Source organism: Branchiostoma belcheri, unplaced genomic scaffold (assembly GCF_001625305.1).
Source record: "Branchiostoma belcheri isolate BF01 breed outbred unplaced genomic scaffold, Haploidv18h27 scaffold82, whole genome shotgun sequence".
Lineage (NCBI taxonomy): Eukaryota > Metazoa > Chordata > Leptocardii > Amphioxiformes > Branchiostomatidae > Branchiostoma > Branchiostoma belcheri.
The window spans coordinates 1211469-1223601 of record NW_017804487.1 but is presented as its reverse complement, the minus strand read 5'-3'; the positions used below and the strand labels follow the sequence as shown (position 1 = coordinate 1223601).

The window sequence follows — 12133 nt, the reverse complement described above, 5'->3', positions numbered from 1 at the left end:
CCATATGACCAGTAGACCAAAGTGCAACTGGCAGTGTTGACAGGATATGTCTTGAGCTAGGACCACTTTGATTTTTGTTTTTGCAAAATTCTTTTTGTCTGTCACGTTTCCACTGTTTAAAGCAAGTGGTTTGGTGTGTCTCCTATATATAATATTCGGTAAAATGTTTGAAATATCAATGGATAACAGCTTTTTGATATACCGGACGGTACATGTACTCTGACTTTGTTCACCATATATGAGCACCAATTCATGTTACCTTATTTGAAGGTCTTGTCTTTCTGTGTATCATTCTGTATAGCTGATATAACCGCCCTTCGGCATAACACACCAGCTTCATGGGCATGCGGCGCGGCGGCAGCTAGCTATATCACACCGAACCACTTGTTGCACTCAATTCTTGCACATTAAACTGCAGGAGTTGTTTAAAGCTTTCTAGTGATGATGTCCCAACTGTACTAGGTGGAAATGAGGTCCACTCTACAATAGTTCTTGGAAAACACAAGTTTTTGAACAGCTCAATTCTTGGTTGAATTATGAAAAAATATGTTTTTGAAAATTGAAAAAAAGTTTTTTGACCACCGAAAAAAAAATTTTTGACGATTACAAAAGTATTTCGACCACAGAAAAAAAATACTTTTGAACATTGAAAAAAAGCATTTCGACCACCGAAAAAATGTTTTTGAACGTTGAAAAAAAAGTATTTCAACTACCAAAAAAAGATATTTTCAGACATTGAAAGAAAGCATTTCAACAACCGAAAAAATATGTTTTTGAACATTGAAGAAAAGTATTTCGACCACCGAAAAAATATATTTTTGAACATTGCAAAAAAAGGATTTCGACCACCAAAAAAATATGTTTTTTGAACATTGAAAAATAGTATTTGGACCACTGTGTTGCCATGTTTATTTACCTTGTTGTGTTGTTTTCCTGCAGGATGACTGAATATGGAGTCGAGTCGAGAGAAGTCGGAGGACAGTCCTCCGAGCGGCAGTACGCGGGGGACCACCAGTAGTCCCAGCAGCACCACAACCAGCAGTACTAACATCTTCAACACAGCCAGCTTCCTGGCCTCAGGTATGGCATGGAAACTTTAGGCTACACCAATTTAATTTGTTGGTTCTCGGATTCTCTTCTTCATCATTTTTTTCTGCGTTGCAAAAAAAAAAAATCTGGTTCTGAATCAACTCAAATGTGCTCATAGTCATATTTTGCCCGCAACAGTTGAGGAAAGTCCTCTCCTCCAAATTGTTACAGACATTTCCATCTATCAATGCAGTGGTTTGATTAAAACTTAAAAGTTCATTGTTTAAATATTAACCCAGCCTTTTGTGTCAACTTCAATCATGGCTCCCATCGTTGCATTTGAGGCTATAATGGGATGCCTAGACCTGTTTTTGTTTTTATTTTTTTTTGCCATGTCGCTTCATATCTTTCTGAAAAATTATTAGACAATTATTTATGGTAAAGCAACACATACTTGCTTCTGTATATAACGAAGCTTTGAGAACAGGATGTTGGTTATATAAGTTGTTGTTGTTGTTCTTCTTCTTTGTTACTGCCCAGCCCTACAGTGTAGGATTGTTGGCAGCCGTTGCGCTTTGTTAGTTACAATTGTGACCCGGTACATAAAAGACAAAGGGAAAAAAAGGATAACCGAGAAGGGAACATAAAACAACTGATTTTGGGTGTGCGAAAGACGGGACAAGTGCATTAGTGCGTTAGTAATATTTACATATATACAAGACATGTTGTTGTCTTCTGTAATTTCAGGTCAGTCCCTGTTTGGGACGTCCACCACGTCCCCGTACGGCCACATGCCGAGTGGTAAACATAATAAGTTGTTGTCTTCCGTGATTTCAGGTCAGTCCCTGTTCGGGACGTCGACCACGTCCCCGTACGGCCACATGCCCAGCGCCTTCTCCATGTTCGGCACACATCCCTTCCAGTTTGGGGGACTGGGCATGCTGGGTACTCCCGGGTCACTCAGCCCCACATCAGGTCAGGTTCAAGTGTCAATCATGTAACTATAGTCCGCAGGGCGCAAAATACTTTTTTCTGCATACCTGCACTGGTGCAGGCAGGGCTGGAAATACTGGGTGCATGTGCACCTTAATGCACCCAAAATTGGAGCTGTGCACCCATTTTTTTTCTGCGGGTGCACTGGTACACCCAAATATTTTTGTAGGTATTTTTTACATATCAAATGTATAATAGTATACAGGATATTCTTGGCATCTAAATCGTCAGAAAAATAATAGAATCTTTGTTGTAGTTCTTGTGTAAGATTTGAAGTTAGCTCCCATTTCAGATTCAAGCTTAGAAGAGGAGCAGTAAGATCTCTAATAATATTATGCTTATATGGTGCACCGAAAAAATTTTTTGTGCACCTAACTTTTAGTGCACCTACATTATTCCCAAAAATGTATGCACTGTCGTTGCAAAAATGTATGCTCCCTAGCAACTTTGAAACAAACTGCAGAATTTGTGAGAGATGGACAGAAAGATGATGCTTTAAAACTGCCACTGTGACAACTATAGGTATGTATCAGTGGGTCATAGTTTACAGGTTGGAGGTTAAGTGTCACCCTTGTGAGAATATGAAGTGTCTTATGTTGTGGTGCTAGGTGCAGATTGGTGGAGACAGGCCAGCGCGCACGCCCGTACCATGGCGGGAATGGGCGCAGGGTTCTTCCCCGGCCTCGCCATGCCGCCCACCTTCGGGAGCATTGGAGCTTCACCAACGTCCAGTGGATCAGGTAAGGTCAAAGTTGATTATTACATTTACCTAAGGAAAACATTGTTTTTGCTCTGTTTCCTCTGCTTCTTCTTAAATTTCTTCTCCAAAGAAAAAGGTCAATGAACTGAACCCAACATCTGTCACCATGGTAACTGGTTTCGGGTTACTTCATGTTGCAATTTTTTAGCAAGAGGGATTTAGACTTCTGTCTGACCATAATTATTATTATATATGAATGTGTTCTACTAGAGTAAGAATTAACAGAGCAGACCATATGCAAATGTAAACATTATGCATTTGCTTTGCAAATGTTACTCTAGTTAAGAATCTATTTTCAACTGTTACAAACATTGTTTTACCACTTTTTCTACTTAACAGTGGTAAAAAGGTTTTTCTCACTAGTAGACAAATCACTCTACGTTTTAGCAGTGTTTTGCAAGATCGGTCAAAAAGTTTAAACCTGTAAGTAGCCCTCTAGTTTAGGAAAGAATTTTTGAATGATATTTTGAGTCACATCATGTGCTTGATATATCTGATGAATTTACGCATACAAGCATAATTTCATGTCTATAATATCATATCTATCTACATGATAACACAATTAGTTTTTGGTATAGTTTCTTATCTCAAAAGTTCACCATTTTCTTTGATCATCTTACAGACACAAAAGTAGCCTTCAGTAGCCCGCTGTTCCAATCAACGCTCAGCTCCCCTGGGGGAAGCCTGTCCTCACCAACATCTTCCACAGTGAGCTCCACCTCTGGCAGGGGGAGGGGGCGCGGAGGACGGGGCAGAGGCAGACCCAAGGGGAGTAAGAACAAGTCTACCCTGTTAGCGGAGGCAGCGGCGGCTAACGCACGAGCTAACGCTCTGGCTGCCAGTATGTTCATCAGTCCTCCTCTAGTCATGGACAAACCCAAGGAGGTTTCCGTAAGTAACGCATTTTATCTCAAATTGTACCCTCTATAGCAGTGAACGAAATGAACGCTTTGACGTAGCCTCCAAGTTCTACCCAAACTTTCACACATATACAAATGAAAAGAAAACTACTTTCCTCTTAACATCCGGAAACCCACAAATTACAGAAAAAGTGGGATCCTTTGTCTTCCTCTGTCTTGAAAAAAGAAGTCAAATTCAGTAGTTTTTACTAGTAGTTTCTTAGGAGTTATCGGTAGTTCTATGTGTACTAATTATCTGTTTTTTATACCAAATGTTTCTTCTGTTCATGCAATTAGCCCTCGGGCATGAATTTGCAATAAAACTTACATAAAATTTACCGTATCCATCATAAAATTTATGTATAACTCTCACCTGTACTGACAAATTATTTAAAAAATGTCTTTTTTTCAGCAACAGATGATCTATGTAATACTATGTATTATAGTAACTGTTCCTGATAGTAATGCATTGGTTTGTTTCATTGTAAAAAAGAGTTTGATGTCAGGCATCACAACATTTATGTTCAGAAAGGGTATGGTTAGTTGTTAAAACAATGTTGATCTTTTTTTCAAAAATCAGTTTTATAAACTTTCAAACTTATTATTGATAGTCTGATGGTGGAAAAAGTCTAACATGGCTTGCATAGTGACCACTATTATTCGTCGTAATATTGCAGAATGTTAAAGTTTTGTTCTGCAGTTCTAAAATACTTTCTGCAAATACATGCATACATGTATAAGTGTGCACCTATACCCATGGCATATACACTGCATATAGCTGTCGCTCACTCGGTGGCTTTATTCGGTGGTTATAGCAACTGACAAGGCTTTATCACACCACATTCACCTCGGGGCGGGTCATTAACCCTTAATTGTATGTTGGCAAATATTTCGCATGCAATTTAAAAAATTCATGCAAGATTACTAGTATATTATAGAGTCAGAAAACACAAAAGCTCTCAAACAACATTATGCCTACACCATTCAACCCCTACCTTGATTTTTTTTAATGAGCAACATTGCAGGTTCCTTAATTTTTCTTGCAACATTGAAAATATCTCTGCAAAATGCAGACCTCAGGTAGGTATTTCTAACACTGACTATCATTTCTTACTTTCCAGGTCATCAAAAAAGTGGAAAAAGAGAAGAATAAGGAAAAACCTCCAAAAGAGGAGAAAGGAACAAAAGATAACAAGGAGTCGAGCAGTGACAGTGATTCAGACATTAGCACGGGTAGTGACAGTGAAATCAGCAGTGACTCTGATGACAGTGACACCTCGGATAGTGAGGGGGAGGAGGCAGATAAGGTCAGTTGTTTTTTGTGTGTCATGTAGTAATATAAAACCAAAAATAGTTTCATCATTTTGCTGATAGTTTAATAACATCTTTTTACATTTTAACGTTTGTCTGTCAAAGATCAATGATTGGGCATAATTTTTGTCAGTCACAACCAGCAAAATTCTGCGAAATGATGGAAAAACGGACGCTAGCTAGAACACTGGCACACGATGCCTGTAGTACTTAAAAACTTTTTCCCCCTGATTAAACATGACAGAATCAGATGATTGACAAAATTTACATGTCAATACACATTGCTATAAGATGGAGTAAAAGCAACTTAAAACTTTGATGCCCAAATTTGTGAAAAAGTGTGTGCAAAAAGCCACAAACAATGTTACCGATTCAGGTCAGCGAACTAAAAATATATGGTATAAAATGTAGGTTAGATGTAAAATATTACAATACTTCAAGTGAAGATAATGAATATTTAGGGACAGTACAAAATAAGTACTTCTGAAGGAAAAACAACAACGCTGTGTGTGATTTCAGACCAAGAAGTTAAAAGAACAGCTAAAACAAAAGGAACAAGAGTTGAAGAGAGAACAGGAGCAAATAAAACAACAACAGAGGGAGGCTCTGCTCAGGAAGCAGTCTCCTTCCCAGGTCATCAAGTCTCCACCCCACTCTCAGTCCCAGGGGCTGCTGCTGCCGCCCAAGTTGTCACCCGTGACAACAACGAGCTCTGACTCAAAGGTACAAAAGGAAGCTTGCAGCATGTTGGGCTTTGTGGTGATATAGACTAATCTGAGAAACAGCCGTAGCCGCATGGTAAAAGGAGAAAAAAAAGTAGTGACTAACTGCAGCCTCGGTCACAACCTGCCGTACATGCTTTTTTGTCCGTAAGTTTTTTGGGGGCTACGTCTGCTACGTTTTTCTGAAAGCGTTGGGCAGAAGTGGCAGCGACACACGTCACTCGCACGGTTGTGCAAGGTGTAAGAGTGTGGTCTGCACGCCACGTCTGGCCGTGAGCGGTTGCGCGCATCGTTCGTTGCGCAAGTGGTAAGTGAGTTGTACGTGCTTACAACGTACAATCTCTGTGCAATTGCAACTTTACCGTAAGGAGGCCGTACTCACACGTGCTGCTTATGTACGGTACGTACGGGGCACGCTCGTCGCCCGTACTCGCACGTATGGGTTGTGAATCCGCAGACCGCACAATAGAAAAAGTTTTACATACACTAAAAGTTCTACTAAAGGTCTGCGTGCTCCCAAATCCGTAGGATTGATCATTCCGTACGGAGGCAGTACTCACCACCCACGGATGCCCTACGGTTGGCACGTAGACAGCAAGCAGATGCACGTACGGCGGGTTGTGACCGAGGCTTTAAGAACTCAACTCCTTCAGTCCTGTCTATGGCTTTGCTGGTGTGGTGCTGTGCATGGCATTACTTCTTCTGTAAAAAAGTGTAACGCCTTTTCCCTGTAATACCTTTTTCCTGTCCAATCCAGCTCATCAAATGTCTGCAGTGGTGGAATTTGTCTCTCATAGACATGCATGACCAAATTTTCTCATACATGTATGATGTTATAAAGCATGTTTTTAATGCCTCAGGTTGCTTGTACCATTTGTAGTACATGTATCTTGGTGGCATTTTAGTGAATGGTTAGGTTCAATGTAACAGTTATACAAAAATGTAGCTTCTGAATGCTGGTACATGTATATAAGTACAAATTAATGTATGTTGTAGATAATGCAAAAGTGGCCAAATTTCAGGAATAAACGTAAAAAAATAGTTACAGATAAAAAAAATCATTTGGATGAGAAAAACAAGTGTCCTGTTGTAAGCCTTGCCTTTGTCAACTTGTAGCAAAGGAAAAGTTCCAGATGTTAACACTGATTAGAGCTTTTCAGTGGCTTTAAAATAGAATAAATGCTTAAAATACATGTATGAATAATGTCCCTAGTAACATACTTATAAAACATTGCTCCCACTTCTTTCGCATTTTGATTATGTGGAAGCAAAATCATCCATATACAGTTGCATTAATTCTTGAACTTTAATAATATGCCTTACCTCTCTTGATAGGACAAAGTTGAAACTTTCTGTCCAGCAGAAAAATAATGTGGACTCAATGATGTTCTTTTTACTAGAAAGATGGCAGTTAGGCCATGCTGATTTGATTATATGGATGACATCCTCTGGGAACCTCAAAACTGATGTGAGTAAAATGTGAATAAAAAAAGTTTGGCAAAAAAAAGTTGCTTTCATTATGAAATCTACATGTACGTGGTTTTGAAGGTTGAACAAATGACACAGAGTATGTTTTGGCAAATAATCTAGTCTTCAAATTCATTTCTTTACATTTTTAGTCTTTTTCGTTCGATTTTGGCATAGGTGTCATTTTCCAATGTTTTTTTTTCAACTTACGGTATATATTTGTTCATTTTGCAACTATTTTGTACGATTTACAGTATGGTCAAAAACTTTTTTTTGGAAATGGCTGAAAATTCATGTGTGCGCGGATGTCATCCATATTATCAAATCAACATGGCCGTAGATAAAATGGTTAATGTTTGAGGTATAGAGTTGTCTTCTTACACAACCAGTAAGGTTCTCACCTGCTTACGTTTCAATGTCAATCAGACACCTTCCTCAGAGCTTCTGACTGGACTTCTGCAACTCGCCGCTATTTAACGCCAAAGTAGGTGGCGCTTTTGCGACGAGAATGCAAGTTGCAGAACTCCAGTCAGAAGCTCTGAGGAAGGTGACTAATTGACATCGAAACGTAAGCAGGTGAGAACCTTACTGGTTGTGTAAGAAGAAAATTCTATACCCTAAGTATCTTCCAACCTGATGAAATTATTTACGGGGGGTTAATGTTGGAGTCTGAACCTTCTCCAGACTGAGTCCAGCCCTCGCCCCATCCGGAGTCCAGCCAAGCTGGCCATCAAACACAGTCTGCAGCAGAAACAGAGAGAGGAACAGCAGAAGTCTCTCAGTCCACCAGTCCTGACCAAAATCTCCCAGGAGAAGACATCGCAGCCCAAACAGCTCATCCAACAAAGCTTCATGTCTACCAAACCCAGCGAGGGGCTGGCACAGAAACTACTGTCTCAACAGGTGGGGAAATTAGATTTTGTAGATAAGGCCACACCAATTTAATTTGTTGGTTCTCAGATTTTTTCATAAAAAATATGAAGCGATGGGGGAAAAATAAAAGAAATGAAAACAGGTCTAGGCATCCCATTTTAGCCCCAAATGCTATGATAGGAGCCATGAAGTCAACACAAAAGGCTAGGTTAATATTCAAACTAGAATTTTTTACTTTTAATCAAACCACTTCATTGATAGATGGAAAAATTGTAGGAACTAGGAAGAAAAGGACTTTCCTCAACTGTTGGGGGCAAAATATGAGCATATTTGAGTTGATCCAGAGTCAGAATCTCTTTTTTTTTTGCAAATCAGAAAAAAATGAAGAGGCGAATCTGAGAACCAACAAATTAAAGTGGTGTTGCCTAAAGAAGGCAGTCGAGATTTGGATGATAAATATGTTTATCCACCACTTTTGTTTGTTTGCTTGGCTTATGTACTCTCGGCTCTCTATTAAACGTACCGGTACGTTTATTTTTTTTCGCCTCAAAATCCACCCGGTACATTCTTATTTTAGACGGTACGTTTATTTCTTTTTTCAAAATCGGAAAAGTTCCGGGAAAATTCATTCCATTGTCGGCACAAATTCCTGTGAATTGTCGATGAATTGTCGATCTCGCCATGACGCCACAAAGAAAACGTTGTCATTAGTAGAAAATCTGACACCCCGCTGGCGTTTCACAACAAAATTTTCAGATAAACAACTCCGACTATCTTTGTTTACATCGTGAAAGCTCCGATACAAAAACTCCCGCCGGCCGCCGCGAAGAAACCGCATGGTTGCGGTTTGACGCTAGTTTTCGGCAGCTCGGCGGAAAAATAAACCATCCCCAGAAGAAATGTTACGCATGAAAATGACAGCTACAAATTGTTTTCCTCGTTGTATGAGTTTTTGAGGCCGTAAAATGTTTAAAATGGTTGAAATTTGCTCGAAAAAACGGCTCGAAAAGCCACGGCGAGAAAGACAAAATGGCCGACCTGCTTTTTACAATAACAGTGGTCAAAGGTCAAGATAGCATCCAAATGTATAAGACATGTACTAAGTACATATTACAGTGCTAAAACGATACTTTAAACGCATGAAAAATATTTTTTCGGCTACAACTGAAATAAAAATTCACTTATATTTTAATAAGAATAATTTTCAAACATTACTGAGAAATTTTCCGAATTTATTGGTTTCTTGTGTAATATTGTTGTTTCTATGTATGTGCGGTTGGATGCTGTGATTGTAAAGATCCTTTACATTGGGAGAATCAGATGAGATATTAGAGATTATCACGCTTAGTACCCGAGTGTCTCTCAAAAATTGTTTTGAGTGGAGTTTATAGACATGATCACTATTTTTATATGTTCAGCTGTGTCAATATGTGATTTGTTTGGGAAATAGGATTTTGGTTTAGTTTTTAATATATTAATGTCAGTAAGTACATCTTTGGAATAACTTGCTCCAAGTTCCAGGTAGTAAATACATGTACATTTTGTATCATGTATTTTTCACTTGTTGAACTTGTGGAAGCACCGTTGGCCCCCGGTTAGGGGTCATCCGGGGAACCTATGCCCAATTTTTTCAAAATTAAGGGTGCTAATAGAACTTTTTTTTTAAATCTTGAACCTTTCTCCTGCCTTATACATCTGCAATTGTACAGAAAATGTAGAACTGAAGTTGCAGGAAATGACCTCCATTTGTGTTTGGAAAAGACAAAATGCAATAGCTTCCCCCCATGGAGGGGGGGTTTCCAGACCACCCTCCTCCACCCTGTTCTGAATTTCTGGGGAGATCCCTGATATTTATAAAGTTTTGAAGATTTGTTGGGGGAATCATATTCAAGGGGGTATGTTTATTCAGGACCTGTCAATAATTGCAAGTGACAAGGTCATACAGACGCACACATATATATATACACCATGAGAACACATTTTTGGAGCATAGACGTTGCTTACATGTCAATTTTTAAATTTTCCGGGGGGTACTTTTATTCCAGGGGGTACTTTTATTAGATTTTGAAGATTTGTCCGGGGGGTACTTCTATTCCAGGGGGTACTTTTATTCGAGAGGTGAGAGTACATAAAAGTCTTATCAATAATTCACATCTTCTCACATAGACCGAGGTAGACAGACTCATTTGCATGGAAATTGTCTCTTAAAAGCATCATTATTGTCTGCATACATTTAACATGAAAATCATAGGAAATTACACCGGGTCCCTATTATCCCTGACAAAACTTCTGTATGGGGAATAAGGATGGCATTACTTAGGCTCTGTTGATTTGATTATATGGATGACATCCTCTGTGAACTGATGTGAGTGTGGGAATAGAAAAAATTTCGCCAAAAAACGTTGCCTTCATTATGAAATATACGTGGTCATAAAGGTTGAACAGATGACTTAAACACACAGAGTATGGTATGGCGAATGATAAACTCTTCATTTTCATTTCTTCACATCTTCTTCTTTTCCTTCGGAATTTGATTTTGGCACTCTACGACAATAATGTTGTTTTCCAATATTTTTGTTGCAATTTTCAGCATATGTTACCTCATTTTGTAGCGGCTTTGTATGATTTATAGCATAGTCTTTTTAGAAATGGATGAAAATTGTTTCTCGGATTCGCCCTGTCCATTTGCCAAAAAAAGAGAAGATTTTAGGCTCTGAATCAACTACAAAATGCAATATTCTGGCCCCAACGGTTGAAGAAAGTCCTTTTCTTCCTAGTTGTTAAAGTTTTTCAATGTAATAATGCTACTTCGTTACATCAAAGGTTCAAAATCTGTTGTTTTGATTATAAACCAGCCTGGTATGTTCACTTCATGGCTCATATTGTAACATTTCCGGCCTTCATGGGGTGCCTTGGCCTGTTTTGTTTTTTTTACTCGCCCTGTTGCTTCATATTTTGTCTGGACAAATCTGAGAAACAACAAATTAAATTGGTGTGGCCTATTCAAATCAACATGTCCATGCTGAGAGTTGGTAAGTTGTGTCATATGATGTATGGTATGTACCACCCAATACTGACGACAAGGTTTGCTTCAGAAATCACCGAGTCAGCAGACACAGGAGCAGAGAGCAAAGGAAGAGGAGGAGAAACTCAAACAGGTGAGAATTATATAAAGACTTTTCGCACCGGTAAAGCCGTCGTGTAGGCGGGGCCAGGGCGGGGCACTAATCACACACCATAAAATGCGGCGATATCGGGTGACTCACGCAGTAAGCTTCAGCAGAACTCGGACGCATGAAATACGTTACTCACGCGTTACTGTGACGGGTTAGTACCGCGTAAATGCCGCGTACCTACCACGTGAGTACCGCGTGAGTAACGCGTTACCCGTTAATTCTAACGCAAGCTGTACTGTACATGATAAGATTATTAATAAATGTCATTCGTATTATCTATCAGTATTTGTACTATACAGGGCTTTTACTGAGAACATATTTTTCACTGAAACTATATAATATTATAATAGCATTAATTATTTACTTATCACTGCAAAATCCATAAAATTTATCCTGGTGCAATGAAGTATTTTTCCATTGCTGTTAGCATGTTACATGTAGCATCAAATTAGCATGTTACATGTAGCATCAAACAGCAGTTTAAATCCCTTCTGCTATAAAATTGCAACATGATGTAACCCAAATTATGTTACCATGATGACAGACATCTGGTTCAGGTCATTGACCTTATTTGTTTGGAAAAGAAGAAACAGAGCGAAGGTAAACATGACTAGTTCCAGATACTATCATGCCCTTGTTTTTCAAGGTTAACCAAAGACATGTTTTTTGTTCAGTTGAAGCTGCAGTTTGAACAACAAATCAAACAACAACAGCAGCTTTACAAGCTCCAGAAGCGGGCCCAGGCCTTGAGCACACCATCATCATCATCATCCACCAGTGCAGCGACCAACGCGACCAGCAAGCTGTTAGCAACGTCCAAGTCGGCAGCTGTCTCATCAACTTCAGCTAGCCACTCCAAAATTATACACCCTCAGGTGAGACTGTCTCATCAACTTCAGCTAG

General features: G+C 39.2%; 1 protein-coding gene across 20 annotated transcripts in view; it reads left to right on the top strand.

The window, feature by feature from the left end:
- Nucleotides 1–12133, top strand: part of LOC109486666 (bromodomain adjacent to zinc finger domain protein 2B-like) — a 74458-nt gene that overhangs the window by 18176 nt on the left and 44149 nt on the right. For 17 of the 20 annotated variants that reach the window (XM_019790525.1, XM_019790531.1, XM_019790532.1 and 14 more), the window contains exons 2-10: nucleotides 940–1080; nucleotides 1867–2004; nucleotides 2631–2762; nucleotides 3405–3673; nucleotides 4803–4988; nucleotides 5512–5715; nucleotides 7866–8084; nucleotides 11150–11212; nucleotides 11905–12105. In XM_019790525.1, the coding sequence (XP_019646084.1) occupies nucleotides 951–1080; nucleotides 1867–2004; nucleotides 2631–2762; nucleotides 3405–3673; nucleotides 4803–4988; nucleotides 5512–5715; nucleotides 7866–8084; nucleotides 11150–11212; nucleotides 11905–12105 (1542 nt within the window). In that variant the 5' untranslated portion in view covers nucleotides 940–950. Of the gene's footprint in view, nucleotides 1–939; nucleotides 1081–1776; nucleotides 1821–1866; nucleotides 2005–2630; nucleotides 2763–3404; nucleotides 3674–4802; nucleotides 4989–5511; nucleotides 5716–7865; nucleotides 8085–11149; nucleotides 11213–11904; nucleotides 12106–12133 lie in introns of all 20 variants that reach the window. The other 3 variants (XM_019790523.1, XM_019790526.1, XM_019790541.1) reach the window with 3 other exon arrangements.